The sequence below is a fragment of the Impatiens glandulifera genome, chromosome 7, assembly GCF_907164915.1.
Source record: "Impatiens glandulifera chromosome 7, dImpGla2.1, whole genome shotgun sequence".
Classification (NCBI taxonomy): domain Eukaryota; kingdom Viridiplantae; phylum Streptophyta; class Magnoliopsida; order Ericales; family Balsaminaceae; genus Impatiens; species Impatiens glandulifera.
Window position 1 is genome coordinate 1,200,842 of NC_061868.1, and position 17,591 is coordinate 1,218,432.

At 30.2% G+C, this 17,591-nt stretch overlaps 1 protein-coding gene and 1 pseudogene across 1 annotated transcript; one reads left to right on the forward strand and one right to left on the reverse strand.

Annotated features, from left to right (window-relative positions):
* Positions 1-971: 971 nt before the first annotated feature.
* LOC124946053 lies at positions 972-3,048 on the forward strand (annotated as a pseudogene).
* A 6,978-nt stretch (positions 3,049-10,026) lies between these two features.
* LOC124944844 (heavy metal-associated isoprenylated plant protein 7-like) lies at positions 10,027-14,665 on the reverse strand. The gene is made up of 6 exons (XM_047485189.1): positions 14,657-14,665; positions 14,368-14,566; positions 14,093-14,304; positions 13,999-14,025; positions 10,561-10,615; positions 10,027-10,475 (listed from the first exon to the last, which is right to left on the reverse strand). The coding sequence occupies exons 1-6, from the start codon at positions 14,663-14,665 to the stop codon at positions 10,027-10,029; spliced, it is 951 nt and encodes a 316-aa protein (XP_047341145.1).
* Between the last annotated feature and the right edge of the window lie 2,926 nt (positions 14,666-17,591).

The window sequence follows — 17,591 nt, forward strand, 5'->3', positions numbered from 1 at the left end:
TTATTTTCTTGTTAGAATTTTTGTATAAAATTATTGATATAAAGCTACTTTTAATTATTTTTCAAAATTATGTTCATAAAATAATTTCTTCCAAACAAAATAATTGGAATTGAATTACAATTCTATCATTTTCCCAAACATAGGAATTACAATTGAATTATAATTCTATAATTTTCCCAAACATAGGAATTAGATTTTTCAATGCCAATTACAATTTCAATTACAATTCTCTCTCATCAAACACACCCTTAAAGATTTATACCTATCTGAACTAGTTTGCGTTAGCAAACAAATAAGTCAGGATTATAAAAGAGAATTCATAACTAAACACGAGGATGAAGGAGACTCAATACACCAAATCTAGCTATATCTGAACTAGCAAATTTAACTTGTTTTAGTTGTTTGCAGGTCAATTAAACACCAAATAGGAGATCACGCCCTAGTTTTCAAACAGGCATAAATGTTTCTACCTACAAATCTCGTGATAAATCAATCGAAGAGAATACAATTGTAATTAAGAGTTCATATATGTAAAGTGATGTAAGAAACAGAAGAAAGAAACTCACGGATTGCAAAAATGAATAAGAATGTGGCGTTTGTTCGTGTATACAGTCTAATCAGCCCGGAAAGATGAGAGAAATCCATTTAGACTTGAAATGGAACAAGATCTTCGTTCGAATGAAAGAGATAGAAAGAAACCGAATATACATACCTTACTTGGTGATAGGGGAGGTGACATGTGGATTTAACGGCGACGACGTTAACAAAGGAAGGGAAGAAGACCACTATATATTGCAAGAGACTAGGCACAACTCCAGCGCGCAGGCGCCTCCTAAGTGACGCAAATCGGCGACGACGGATTCGGCGAAGAAAGAAGGAAACGACGGAATCGGGTAAGAGAGAAATAAGAAGGGAAGAGAGAAATAAGAAGGGAAAAAGAAGAAGGTAATGTGAACACATTATTAACCACCATGGCGTACATAATTAGGGTTAATGCCACCATTTTAACTGACTCCAATGGGACATGTTTTGTCTCGAATTCCGATGTTTCTTACTAAAATGCTTCTTCAATATGAAAACGAATCTTATAGTTGCAACAACATTATCATCAAGATTAGGTCATTTGCCATGGGTATTTTTGCCAATTTACCTCTTGGTTTGGCTCCGAGTATGGGTCCTAATGCTTACTTGGCATATAATCTTGTCGGGTTTCATGGATCCGGACCCATTTCATACCAAACCGCAATGGCGATTGTTCTTGTTGAAGGAATCGTGTTTCTCATCATTACTGTTTTGGGGTTCCATGGAAAGTTGGCTCGACTTATACCAAATCAGTCCGGCTCAAGGACGAATTCAGGATTTTTTCCCAAAGGGAAGTAAAGAATTTAAGGAATTTTTTTCCCATGAATAGTAAAGATATATTTATTACACTATAACAGGTAATAAGTAAACATATTAATTGAACCGTTCCACGATTACTTTTACTAAAATAAAATCAATATACAAAATTTAAAAAGTGATAAGATCACTCGATTTTAAAAAAAAATTATAAATTATAAATTGTATAGTTAAATAAAAATTAGGTTAAAAAAACGTGTGATAAATTAATTAGGTATTAAATTAGTAAAGACTATTTTATAAATAAAAAAATATTAAAGTCTAATGTAATGGATTTCAGTCTAATTTGATGAGATTATAGAAAAAACAAAATATAAAAATAAAAAAAAACAACCACAAAATTGTTATAAAAAATATATTATGAAGTGAGCTGAGAAGACAATTATAATATTAATGTTTATAAACCGTTTTAAAAAAATAAATAATATAACAATTTGTATATTTAAATAACTGAACCAAATTATTATAAATGTAGTAATTTGTTTTGAATAATAATTTATATTTTTTATAAATTTTTGAATTAGTTTATTAAGAAATATAAAAAATTATTTTACCCTTATATTTATATAAATTATTATTTTAATTTTTAACATATAAATATAATTTTAAAATAAATAATACAATTATATGATTTATATTATTTTATATATAATTAATTATACTTTAACTTATATAAATAAATTTTATTTATATATAAATTAAAATTTATGTATTATTATAAATATTTGTTTATATAAAATAAAATATTTATGAATGTTCAACCGGTTCCGGTTTGGTCAGTACAAATTAACCATTAATTCAATTTTTAAAATTAATTAAACCAGGTTTGATCACCTCACCTGCCATATAAACTTCGTCTACATCACCATCTGGACAAATACTTATTTTTTTAAATATATATAACTTTAGAAAGTTACCCTGGGCTAGAGCCACCTCCACCCACCATTGGTCCGGCTGGCTTGTGCGGCTGGGATTGGGCTCTTCATTGCATTTGTCGGGTTACAATCGAACCAAGGATAAGGAGTGGGTCTTGTGGGTCCTGACCCGACAACGTTCCCACGTTCTAGCTCGGCTCATATGGCTTTCTAATAATATGTCATTGCTTAACAAAGAAAATAAAAGAAGCATGATATATGGAATAATATTTATGACAATAATTTCATGCGGGGCACAACCGTCACAAATTTTCCTAACACGCTAATTGGGGACTCGAGATACGAATATTTCAAAAAGATAGTTGATTTTCACATGATTAAGTCAACCGCAGGAGCAATAAGCTTCTCCGGTTTCAACACGAGCCAGGTTTGGCTCGCGTTGACAACTTTGTTATACGTCCACGTGTTATTCACGACAGGTACATTATACATGGCCGAAATAACGACAGGTACATTATACATGGCCGAAATAGCGGGGCTTGTAGACGAAAATAGCCTACATGGTCGATGCATGCACAACCGTAGTGGGGTCCGCACTTGGCGTATCGCCGATAGCGACTTACGTGGAATCGTCGGCTGAGATTTGAGAAGGGGGAGGACATGATTGACTGCGGTTATAATTGGATTATACTTTTTAGCATCATTTTTTTTAGTGCCTATTCTTTCGAGCGTGCCTCCTTGGGCTATAGGGCCTTCGTTGGTTAGGGTTGGGTGATGTAGGGGCGGAACCACATACTCCAGCCCCACCTAAATTAAAAACTTAATATAAAATATTTTATATAAATGTTTGACATGTAACTCATAGCCCAGTTGGTTATGTAATTAAACTTTGAACCTGAGGTCAGGTGGCCTCATCTTTAATTTTAATTTTTTTTAATTAATATAATTTATCTATAAACTAATTCATAATTTTATTAAACTAATATTTTATTTTATACTAACAATATTTTCTAATATACAAATATTTATAATAATACATAAATTTTAATTAATATATAAATAAGATTTATTTATGTAAATAAAGTATAAAAAATTATATATAAAATAATGTAAATCATATAATAATATTATTTATTTTAAAATTATATTTATATAATAATTATACATTATTTTTTATTTATTTCAATGTAATTAATAATATAAATTATTTATAAGGGTAAAATATAAAAATTAAAATAATAATAGTGTTTTATATTTCTTAATTTTAAACTATTTCAAAAATTTATAAGAAAATATAAATTAATATTAATAAACAAGTTAAAATAGTTACATTGATTTGGTTCGGTATTTAAATAAAGAATTTGATATCTCTACTCAAGAACCTAACAAATCTCCTAGATTTGATGTTGATGTAAGTTCTCTTAAACTTGATCCAACATTATGTATTCTGATATGGAAATATCATTTTAATCAAATGGATGAAATTAGACGAGCTTATATCAAGATGAGATCATATCAACCTATTAAGGATGAGTACCCGCCGACAAAATTTGGAAATCAAAATCGACGGTTCCAAAGTCATTGGCTTAAGAAATTTACTTGGTTAGAATACTTTTTTTTGAAAGATGCTGTTTTTTGTTTCTCATTTTCTTGTTTGAACATAAGCAACTCCAAAAATCTACATTTACAATAGATGAATTTAAATATTGAAAACGAGTTAATGATAGGGATAAATGCTCTTTTGTTATGCATATAGGATGTAATATTTCACCACATAATAGGGCAGTTGAATATATTGATATCTCCGAATCGCTTTCGTTGAGCTACGTAACCTATCTACCGAGCGACCTTAGCCCCTTCTCCAGCTTGGTAGTTTCCACCGCCTGTCCAGGGTTGAGCCCTGGGATTTGACGGCGGACTTAAAAAGCCACCTACAGACGCTTTACGCCCAATCATTCCGGATAACGCTTGCATCCTCTGTATTACCGCGGCTGCTGGCACAGAGTTAGCCGATGCTTATTCCCCAGATGATCCATAAAAAAAGACCTCTACTGAGATCGGCTAGAACAGGGCTCAAGTCAAAAGGAATTACTGAATAACTTAGTAGAACTGATATGACTTCTGTAAGGTTAGTTCAGCTCTAGATAAGAATAGTTTTTAATATATTTCTTTTTTAAATTATAAGATTTTACTAATTTGTGTTTTTCTTAAGTAGAACTAATATTTTATTTGTTTTATTGTTAACATGTGTTTTAAATTTTAATGGTAGGAGTATAATTAAAATATAAAAAATATTTTTTTTATAAAGAATTATTTCTCATTAATTCAAACAAAGAGTTACATATAAAATATTAATTTACAAATACAAAATATTATCAAAATAATCAAAATAATTAAATGGAAACCTATATATTAAATATTACGTCAATTTTGTAAAAATTAAAATTCCAATGTGTAAGATTTTACAATCTTTAATTTTTTTAGGATAACTCTAAAATACAAACTTTGTTGAGTTCCACAACAATAAGAGAAGAAATAAAACAAGCCGAACAAACCAATAATGCGATGTCAGAATAATCTCTATAACAATTCTTAGCAGAAATGAAATTTGTCTTTACCCGTGGGCTGTGAGTTGGTAAGTAACGTCGCAAAATATTATGACATTCGATAACTAACTATCTATATATATAGTCAAAATAATGAGAAATACTATAAATGAAGAAATGATACATGTTAGAGGACCTCCAAATGAAATAATAGCTTCAAAAACTTTTTTATTGAAAAACTCGTACAAATAAATGGATGATACATGTAAAAGAGCCTCTAAATGAAAATTTGGCTTCAAAAACATTTTATTAAACAAAAAAAGTCTTCGAAATATAGAATATCTTCTTTCTTGTTAAGAAAAAAAAAATTGTATAAACTCGAGAAAGTATCACACAAACAATGGATATAAATGAGCAACAAAAGCAATCAACTAAAATATAATTTTATTCAAATTATAAAAAATTGGGACAAAAAATTCAATAAACTAACTAACTAATGTCTTACCGAACAAAATATAACCTCAAATACGAAACGAAACGATTCTAATATTAAAAAAAACAATTCTGAAATGAGATTTTGAAAGACTTTTTTTTAGAGAGAAATAATAAAAATATTTTTCTTAATTATTTAATTCTACGTCTAAAATAAAATAGTATGACATTTTTTGTTTTGATTATTTAAAATAACTCAATCAAATTTAATGTCGTATATTTTTTTTAGTTTTCATTAATTATATTGTTTAATTAATTAATGAAAATATTTTTTTTTTTATTTTTTTTTATTATTATTTATTTTATTTTATGATTATATATTCATATATTTTATTTTTTTCCCAAACAAACTATACATTCTTAAAATCACCACTAATTATAATTTTTTAAATTATTTTAAATTATTTAAATAATCCACCACCGAAATCAAATCTAAAATAATCTTACTTTATATTATAAAATTTAAATATAAAAATATTATAAAAATTTAATCAATTAAAAATTTAAATAACTTATTTTTTATTAAATAACATTTTTAATTAAAGCTCATTCAATTTTCTAATTAGCATATATAATTAACCCATAATTTTATTTATATTTAAATATAAACAAATACATATTTTCATGATAATATTGAATGCAATCTCAATCAATCAACCTGTCACTTCCACTTTACGAGAAAAGCATTTAAGTCAACTTTTCCATAACTTTGATACAAAATTTCTTATAATATATATTTTCCATAAATAAATAGTTATTTGGGATTTATCCTTAAATTCTATTTTTTTTTCTTAATCAAATTATTATATTCATTATATAAAATTTTATTATTTAATTTTTATTTTTATTTATTTATCAAAGATAAATATATTTAGATAATATATACTTAAAAACCATTTTTTTTTTCAAATTAAACCCAAATAATAACAACTCTAATTTATATTTTCTTTTTTGACAACTGAAGTGATAAAAAAAACTTAGACATGCCCCTCTTTCATGGATCTTATTAAGAAACTCATAAAAAATGATTTGTCTGGAAATCTTAAATTGGAGTAAATTTGAATTTAAATAAATAAATATATATAAGGTATATTGTAAAATAATATTTCAGTTTTATCCATAGTCAAATTAGATATTTACAAAAAAAATGTATAAATAAATTAATAATAATTTTTTTAAATTTATACTCAAACCTTGTTCCTAATCTAGTGTTTATAATAATAAAATTTTGACTAGTGCAAGGTGATTTATTTTATTGCTCAATGTTGAACTTTCATATTTTGCATTTACTTTTTTAAATATATATATTTTTTTATATTTTGTTTAAACAATTTTAAATGAAATAAAATTGACAAGACCAAAATTTTTATAGAGTATCAAAGTTTAATTGAAGTGTAATAACAATGTTTTGTTAACATTCAAATCTTTTAATGTCTATTGTTCTAGTGACACAATCGATAGTGATATTTGACTCATTTTTTATATCTAATTTCTCATTTAAAAAAGCTTATAATCCTTTTATCCTTTTATCCTTAATTGAAGTTATCTTTTTGAAAACAAAATGTATAGGATATTAAACATTAAGGACTTGTTTGATAATTTGTCAAAAGAGCAAGGACTATTTTATTTGAGGGTATTTCAACATGTCAAAGGTCTTCTCTCCATCTGTCCAACTATAAAATCATTTAATGCATATATATATATATATATATATATATATATATATATATATATATATATTGTTTTAAAGAAAGTGCTAGCCTAATCTAAAGAATGGTTTTGAATTGATAGTAATGAATAATTATGTGGTCAAAAGGCAGTTAAAGTGAATACTATCAGTGATTTAAAAAAAAAAAGAAAAAAGAATCGATGGGCATACATTTAATGGCTGCCAATATGGCTTCTTTTTATGCATGTAATTGAATATTATTATCTTATCAATATGCGCATTCCTAATCATATTATACCCATTTTCAATTTCCACCCTAAACCCTAAATCGAATCATTGCTGGATTTTGGTGGAATTCAATAGAATCTGATAAAATGTCCATTGGTGTAAATAGACAAAGCTTGTTAAAATGAAACCCTTAGCTAGGGTTATTGGTTATTAAAGGTTTTGAGTATTCAACTTTGTTTTTTTTTTTTTTTTTTTTTTGCATGAATTAGCTAGGTTCCTTTGTGTAAAATTCTTTAAAACATTTACATAAAAAATGAGATTTTTTTTTTAAAAATGGTTCATGTATAATGAATACTTTAAACACAATGTTACCTATCATGAACATAAGAGAAAAAAAAAATCACAACACATTAAAAAATAGAAAAAAAACACAAACACTTTGTCCACATATTATTGGGTTCGTAAATTCTATTGAAGAACAATATTTAACTCTTTAACCGAATTTATGACTCTTTCGAACAAATATTAAAGATTATAAAAATGAATTTTTGTGTTGACTAACCTAATTTAAGGAGTGATTTTACCAGTATGAATGACAAATGGATGAATAAAAATATGAGAGAATGTGATAAAATGTGATAAATTTATTTTTTGATACAATATAATGCTTAACTATAAAAAGTGGAAGTTCATGAATCATGATCTCATTTCCTTCTTCTATAATTAAGTTTAGTCGCTTTCTCTCATTTAGTTGCGTAATTAATTTTGCAAATTAAACATCACCCTCTAATAATTATAACTAGATTGTGACTAAATAATTATTTTTTTCTCATATATAGTTCACAAAAAAACCTTTAATTTGATGTGAAATTGGAACTACTACAAATCATCATTACAAGCTTTTTAATGGCTAGTATATGTCATTGTAGCTTCTTTACTTATACAACCATTAATCTTTTTTTAAAAGGTTTCCTTTCCCTTTCTTTCTAAGCCTGTTTTTTTTTTCTTTCAATTTTACTATCTTTTTAGAATTAAGCCATCTCTATTTAATTCACTAGAATACCATTATTTTTTTTTTATAAAAAAAATATTGATTCAATATTATATATTTATATCCTAGTCTAATTTTTAATAATTTATATTGAACAAAATTATTTAAAAATAATCTACTAGTTGTTTATTCATAATATAAATTGTTTTACATAAATTTTATTTTGAAATATATAATTTTTTTATTAATAAAGCTATCATAAAATGATATATAGTTCACTAGACAACATGATGAGGTATTGTCATCTTTTCATTCTTTATTTCTTCAGTTTTATTTATTTTTATTGTATTTAACTCATTTTTTTATATTTCTTTTCCGTTTAATGGAATGTTTTATATTTTTAAATAATCATAAAAATGGTCATACTTGTCTACCATGTCAATTTAAATTATTTTTCTTTTCAAATGTTAAAACTGAATTAAATAGGGTTATTGTGAATGTAACTTTTTATAAATTAAAGAGTGTATACTAAACCTTAAACACATTACATGAACTTTTGTTCACTTTATAACTTAACTATAATTAGAACAATTTTTTACATCTTATTAATTAGTACGGGAATTAGTGATATTATTTGATTTATTTGATCAATTTTATTTTATTTCAACAAGTTCAAAATTTAATTATAAATATATGGCCGTAAAATTTCAGTGTATACAAATATTAAATTAGATAATATTTTGAAATAAAGCCCATCTAAAAAGTATAAAACAATTTAATTTTTCTAATAATAATTCAACTACCCCAAATGGCTGCCAACTAACAATATTAAGATTTAATTAATGTAAGGATATTCTTAGCATGTTCGAATAGTACTATGTTCCCTTATTCAATAGGAATATTGTTGTCAAACTACTCTCCATATGTTCTTTCCTCTTATAACTCCTTATAGAATTATTGTATTACTATTAAAATGTCTTTTGGTAAAATATTTATGAACTTTGAGCTAGTTGGATCAAGATCCATGTTGTAAAGAGTTGGATCTCGATCTTAATCTTGATCTCAATTATAATTTGGTGGTGCATCTAGATTAAGCGCTACTAAAAAACTTTTCAAAGGCAAATATAAACATAATATATATAGTTTATTTACTAATGAAAAACAAAATTTGATACCATTTTGAAAGAACAATATAGCAACTTTCCAAGAACAATATATTTTTTTTTTCTTTCTAAAGTGTATATCCACAAGTTTTGGTCTTAAAATAATAATATTGAACATCGACTTGATTGATGGTCTCACAGTGATAGTAATAAAAGGACAAACATACCGATTGTTCAACAAGAGTGTTTGAGAATAATATTTGCGCTCTTAAAATATTGTAGAGCATTATAATAATTATCTTAGCTCAAATCTAAAGAGTCCTTCTCGATATATAGAACAATTTCTAAATAATGTACGTAGCTTTATAATTTGATTGATTCAGACAGTTATTTTTGCAATAAATTTAGATTGCATATATATGTTGTTTCTTTATTATTATTTAGATTGCCAGCATCATCCTTAAACTATGCCTCACTTTACCTTAATTTGTTATTAAGGATTGATAAAACCCGAAAAATTTAACATCTAACTAAAATAGTATGTGATAAATATATGTCACATATTTTTAATTTAACTAAAAAAAAAAAGAATACAAATTAACAAGGAAGTACGGCACGTGCAGGCCACCTGCCGAATATTACAGCGGCTATCTCATGGACATTTTGCCCATAATCTTTGCTATCATCATTCATCTCCATTTTACCCTTCCATTACTCCCCCATTTTACATCACCCTACAAGCATTCGGATTCTCATCGCTAAACATCTGAGGGGCATAACAGCCATAACTCTGTTGCCCTACATACATATCCATCCCCAATCTCGTAGGAGGGTACATTTGGAAATTCATAGGTTGGTTATAATGGTAGTAAACCTCGTTCTTCTTCACTTCCGCCCCCTTTTCCACTTCTATCCCTCCTTCCTCCGCCGTCACCACCGCCACCACTTTCTCCAGCGCTGCCGCTGCCTCTGTCGCCACCTCTTTCTCCGGTGCCGCCTTCTCGCCGCCGTCTCCTTTTATCTCCTCCTTGGTTTTCTCTACCTCCTCTTGCTTCACGATTACTACGTGCTTTCCGGTCCGTTTGTAAATATATTCTAGAAGCTTCGGGGGGTCGAAAGTTCCATTAAAGGTTACCTGCGAACTTTTCAGATCTGCATCTATTTTCATCACACCTATCAAGATTGTCCATTTAATAATATGGATAATCGGAGTATCAACCAAAGATTTGATTTTTATTTGTTAATAATTAATTAATACCTTTCATTTTGAAAATTCTGCGTTTAATTTCTTGAGCACAAACTTCACAATGCATGTGGTGTTGAGAAACGATCTAATCTAAACACGCAATAAAAGAAGATATAAAGATAAAGTGGTAAAGAATAATAAAGAACACAAGATATAACGAGGTTCGGCCAACAATGCCTACATCCTCGGGGAGTCGTCCATTCTATTGATATTCCATGGAATAATGGTCCAAGTAACCCTAGGTTACAATGTCTCTATTTATAGGAGTACATCAAAAGCCAAAAGACTAAACTACTACTCCTAAGCCCAATAAAGGCTTAAAGCCCAATTACAATATATAAACTCTAATTAAATATGAGCCCAAAACCCAACAATCTCCACCTTGGGCGAATACCGCGCTTATTGAGATGTGATGAATAAATTACAAATCTCCACCTTGACGAATTTCACGTCCCTTAGGAAATACACGAGCCGTACCCATCAATCTTCACCTCCACTCAATTCAAGAGCCCTTAGAAGAATAACAATCTCCGCCATTACGTATATCGCGCCATCAAAAAGTTATGAGCCACACATCAATCTTCACTGTTCGAGCCATTCACGAGATAAATCATTATACCTCCACTTCCGTTCAAAAGCCCTTAGAAGATAAAATCATAGAGTTTATAACACCAAGTAAACTTGGCAACTACGCTACTTCAGCGACTAGAGACATTCAACAACTCTTCATAATCTTTGTTCATACCCGTTGACATATGCGGAAACTAGAATTAACAATTTTTTATTATGTCAAAATAATCTTTACCTTTGTTTGCCACAAACTGAGTGTCTTATTTTTCAAGTCCAACAATCGACTGAAACCAAAATACCGAATAGACCCAAGACGAACTTTCATCGTCTACTTTTTCAAAATCAGATATCTATCGAAAACTGAGGACACCCAAAACGAACTTCCATCGTCTACTTCCTCAAAATAAGATATCGATCAAAAAACGAGAAGACCCAAGACGAACCTTTATCGTCTACTTCATAACAAATAAATTAGGCTATCACGACATCTATTTTCTTTAGCTCAAGATCTGACAAAGTATTTATCACCCATCTTGCCTTAAACGTTGCATACTCAATCAACTTGAACCTCATACTTCTCCTTGACCAAATTAGCTTGCAATCTGCTAGTTTCTTGAATCCAAAAATGCCTAGCAATCCAAGAATACTATTTCAAGATTCACTATCTTTCTTCAATTGTCTTCACCAATGCTTGAAATGATCATCTATAGTTTCTCTGAAAGAAATCGAATATCCTTCCATTTGAATTGATCAAACCTCTCATCTAGCCACTTTTTCATGACTAGGAATCCCTATTCAAGGTCTCAATCATCCCATTCATCTAATATATGATCCACAATGTATAGACAATTAAGATAGAACAAAAGAAGTAACAAAATCATCACCTTCGAATTAACCGAGTCTCCCATCTAGCCCCTTTTTTATGACTAGGAATCCCACTCAAGGTTTTTATTTATCTTCTCACATTAGAAGATAATGCAATGATTTCTTCTCGGTCGTTTGAGAGTTGCTTTCAAGATGTCTCCACCTCAACTTATAAGTGTCTTTCATTAGTCTTCCTCTTCCTGGTCTTTCATTGATAATATGTGTTAACTGGAATTGTTTCAATCCTTAATCACCCGCCAACTCAATGCAATCTTGCAATTTTGGCATGAAGGATTGCCCTGTCAACATGTCGACAATGTTATCATTGGTAAACACCATTTTGATAATAACTTCCCATATTCGATCATGTTTTTGTCAAGTGTAAAAGCACATAATCTCACCACCGTCTTCATCTTGATTAGCTCTTCCAATAAGATGAGGTCATAACCAAAAAAGATACAAACTTTTTGGTCCCAAATAAGTCAAATAAAATTAAAATTAGGCAGACACTTTAAGCCCCAGAAAAACAAACTTTGAGACGTCCAAACCTTGATCCGACCGTTGAAAATGTAGAGGAATGAGTTACCAACCCTCTCGAAAAAATCTCAGCGCAATCAGACTCTGTTTGAATCTCCCATCGTCAGTTTGATGAACCCTGTGCGGCTGTAGGCGAAAATCTACTACTAGATTTTCTCTCTACCCCTTTTTAATTTGACTTCTTCAATAACCGGTTTCCAAAGAAAAATCTCTCCAAACTTATTTCAGCCGAGAATTTCTTCAAGTCAAAGCCCTCGCCATGGTGAAATAATGTCACCCATGTATGCCAAGACAACAATCGGTTATAATAAAACCTCCAACTAATTTTCAATAAGCATGAAGATGTATCGTTTGTTCTCCACATTTTTCTAGCAAAATCCTGCATAGAAAGAATCTAACAAGCCATATATATGATTAGTGCACCCTCAACTCATACCTTAGAAATTATCATTCTTGGTAGAACCCTTGAGGCATCAACACTCACTTGACAACTTCACACCAACACTTACCGGGATTGCCAATCAAAACCTACTCATAAGGTTTGATGCAAATCCAAATCCGGCCCTTAAACACACATATAAAAAATACACTCTTGCAAACAAACATTAAAGCCACCTGCTTTAATCAGAAAACCCTTTACATGTTGCATCAATTGTCTTCTATAATCTGCAACATCGAATAAGTACTCCACCTTCTTTTTCAACTTCAATTTTCAATCTCCATATTGACGAATATCAAATCTCTTAGAAGATAAACACAAATCTCCATATTTGAGAAATTCAAGTCAAACAAGCCTCAATATAAATCCAAGATCAAAGCATACAAAACTTTGAGAATTTGATTAAAATCAAACAAGGCTTACTTGTGAAAATTGGAATCAAATAGGTCTTAAACCTATTTTATGAAATCAAACCGACTTAAATAAAAAGTCTTAGTTGAAAAAGTCTTACTTGTTCACCGCTTCAAAGATTTTTCCTTTTAGAAAGAGATATATATGGAGATATATATGGAGATATATAATTTTCCTTTTTTCTTCTCCAATCGTTTTCTCAAATAACCAACAATCTTCAACAAAAGCACAAATATCAACAACTTCTTCAATGGTGGTTAGGGTTTCCGTCATATCTTCACAAATAGATTAGGTTAAACATTCTCAAAACATGCTCTGATACCACTTGTTGAGAAACGATCTAATCTAAACACGCAATAAAAGAAGATATAAAGATAAAGTGGTAAAGAATAATAAAGAACACAAGATATAACGAGGTTCGGCCAACAATGCCTACATCCTCGGGGAGTCGTCCATTCTATTGATATTCCATGGAATAATGGTCCAAGTAACCCTAGGTTACAATGTCTCTATTTATAGGAGTACATCAAAAGCCAAAAGACTAAACTACTACTCCTAAGCCCAATAAAGGCTTAAAGCCCAATTACAATATATAAACTCTAATTAAATATGAGCCCAAAACCCAACATGTGGACTTTCAGAATAACAGTAATCACCTGAGGATGTATATATAAAAGAAACCATATTATATCAAATTATTGGTAAAAAAAAATAAAAATTTACTTTGGGTTCTTCTGTGATTGTGGGATCTTTCTTCTTCTCCGGTGGTTCGACTACCGGCGCCGGCGGCCGCCGAGGATTTGGGATAGGAGAGAGAAGGTCGACTTGACGATGTCTCATTTGCTGTACTCTCTCAAGGATCTTCAAAGGATCTGCTTTCTCTCCATTGATAATAACTTTATGGGTTTTGCAGTCGGTTTGAACATTTTCAACTCCTGAAAATTCAAGAACAAATTTTTAATGATTGAATGAATGATTTCTAACTAATTGGTATGTACCCATGAAGCCTTTGAGGCATCTTCTGATCTTTTTGGCGCAGCCTTCGCAATGCATGTAAACTCCGAGAATGATCTCTTGTGGCGGCGGTGGAGCTTGGTTTGAGTTATTTTCTTCTGTTTTGGCTTCTTCTGGTTTATCTGGTTTCTTCTTCTCTTCTATTTTCTTCTCCTCATGGTTTGGTTTCTTTTGTTCTTGTGCCTGTAACAAAAATGGCAGAGCAGAGCAGATTGAGAAAGAAAAATAAGTAATTTTGTGAAGGAATTGATGAATTTGAGGTGAGAGTGAAACCTCCCCCATTTGTGTTTTCTCTCCTTCTTTGAGTAGTGATGGGGGAGAAAAGAAATTGCTCTTTCTCTACCTCTCTCTCTCCACTCTGTTTATACTTTTAAAAAAAATGCAACTATTAGTTTTTTTTACTTTGGATTAAAAGATTGTGTGATACATGATATATCATTTTAAAATGGTACAAATATTTTCATATGTATTTTTTTTATTTGGTGATTTTTTTTATTATTATATCATTATGTATAACTAGAAATAAATAAATATATATATATATAATAAAAGTTGAAACAAACAATACTCACATTAATTTCATCACCTTCATCATATTCTTCGTAGCCAATATTTATGGTTTAAACTGGAAGAACTTTAATGGTTGTGACAACTTAGTAATTATATTCCTCTCTCATTTATCGTTGTTTTCGTTATTCATAAAAAAAGACAATAAATTTCATAAGAAGACATTCATTTAACATTTTTCTCAATCAGCTCACTGACATTTTTCTTTTCGATCTTTTACCCTCATTTTTCGGTCAACCAACAATATCTATTTTTACCTAATAGACCTTTCATATTACTGTTTTCGTGACATCACTTTTCCACTCAACCATTTCAACAGTACTAACATCTTTTATCATCACTTTTGGCAAACCATTCATCTTATCATGTCACCATCTTCTTTACCCCCACTTCTCTAATAAACCAACAATTTCATTCATATATTTAATCACTAATATTTTTTATTCTCCAAATCTCTCATTATACTAATCTCATGACCTCATTTCGAGTAATTTGTACATCAAGCATCTCATATCATTATTGCAACCTCTTTACCCTCACTTTAGCAAACCAACCATCAATACAATCGACCTCTCATCTCATGACCTCATTTTCACACTTCGGTCAACCAACAATCTCATTCATACATTTAACCACTAATATTCTTTTTTTCCAATGTACAACTCACATTACTAATATTGTGACCTCACACACTGTCACATGTCTTTTATTCCTCTCCAATCCAACCATAAAAATCCCAATTGACCTATCTATATCGTGATCTCACACTTTCAAACACTTCTTATCCCTCAATAAACCAATCATCAATCTTAATCGATCTCTAATATCGTGACCTCACACTTCGGTCAATCAACATCTCATTCACATATCTTTTTAACCATCAATCACAATCGACCTCTAATCTGTTGACCTTACGATCATTTGTTAATGATTTCTTATCTTTCGACAAACCAACCGACAAACTAAATCTTACAGCCTCTTATCCTTTACAAACCAACTATCAATCTCAATCGACCTCTCATCTTATGACCTCACACTTTCACATGCCTATAATTCCTCGATAAACCAACCACCAATCAAAATTGACCTTTAATCTCGTGACCTTACAATCTTTTATTATCGGTCTCTTATCCCTCGACAAATCAACCAACCATTCCAATTGATCTCTCATCTCGTGACATCATTACTTTCACACATCTTTTATCCCTCACCAAACCAACTACTAATTCTAATGAACCTCTCCATCTCGTGACATCACACTTTAACACGCCTTTTATCCCTTGATAAATAAACCATCAATCAATTACACTTTCATACGCCTCTCTTATTCCTTGACAAACCAACCATTGACCTGAATCGACATCTTATCCCTAGATAAACCAACCACCAATCTCAAAGTTACCGGACTCTTATTTCTCGGCAAACCAATTATCAATCACAAACGACCTCTCATCTTATGACCTCACACTTTCAAAATTACATACTTTTAATCTCTCAATAAATAAACCATCAATCTTAATCGACCTTCTAATCTCGTGACCTTACAATCCTTTGTTACCGACATTTTTTATCCCTCGACAAATCAACCATCATTCCCAATGTTACTGGCCTTTTATCCATCGACAAATCAACCATCAATCTCAATCACACTTTCACATGTCTCTTATGTCTCGGCAAACCAATCACCAATCACAATCACACTTTCACACGCCTCCTATCACTCGACAAACGAACTACCAATCTTAATCGACCTCTAATCTTGTGATCTTACGATCCTTTGTTACCGTCTCCTTTTATCCATTAGTCAACCAACCACCAATGGCAATGTTACCGACCACTTATCATTTAACAAACCAACCACCAATCACAATCATACTTTCACACACCTCTTATCTATCGCCAAACAAACTACAAATCTCAACCATATTTTTACACGCATTTTATCCTTTAACAAACCAACCACCAATGTCAATCAACTTTTAATCTCGTGACCTCATGATCCTTTATTATCGGCTTCTTATCTCTTGACAAACTATATCCCTATCACACTTAATATGTCTCTTATCCATCGACAAACTATTATTACCGACCTCTTATCCCTCGTAAACCAATCATCAATCTCAATCACACTTTCACACGTCTCTTTATCCCTCGACAACTCAACCACTAATCTCAATCACATTTTCACATGCCTTTTATCCCTCGGTAAACTAACTACTAATCTCAGTCACACTTTTAAACATTTTATCTCTCAGTAAACCAACCACCAATCTCAATCGACCTATAATCGCGTGACTTCACGATCTTTTGTTACTAGCCTCTTATCCCTTGGCAAACCACATCCTAGAATTTCACATGCATCTTATAAATCGACAAACCAACCACCAATTTCAATCGATCTTTAACCTCGTAACCTCATAGTTTGGTTAATTAAATATTTGATTCATATTTTTAAAAACAAAGACGAATATAGAAAACATCATACAAAAAAGATGTGATGCTATATTGTTTATATTGATTAGTAAAAAAACAGTAAAATAATATTAACAAAGAGTTCAATTAATCTTCAAACTAAAAATACCTTCAAGATTCAAGAGAGAATGAGATGTAACTAAAATTAAAATAAATCATAGAGAGAGAA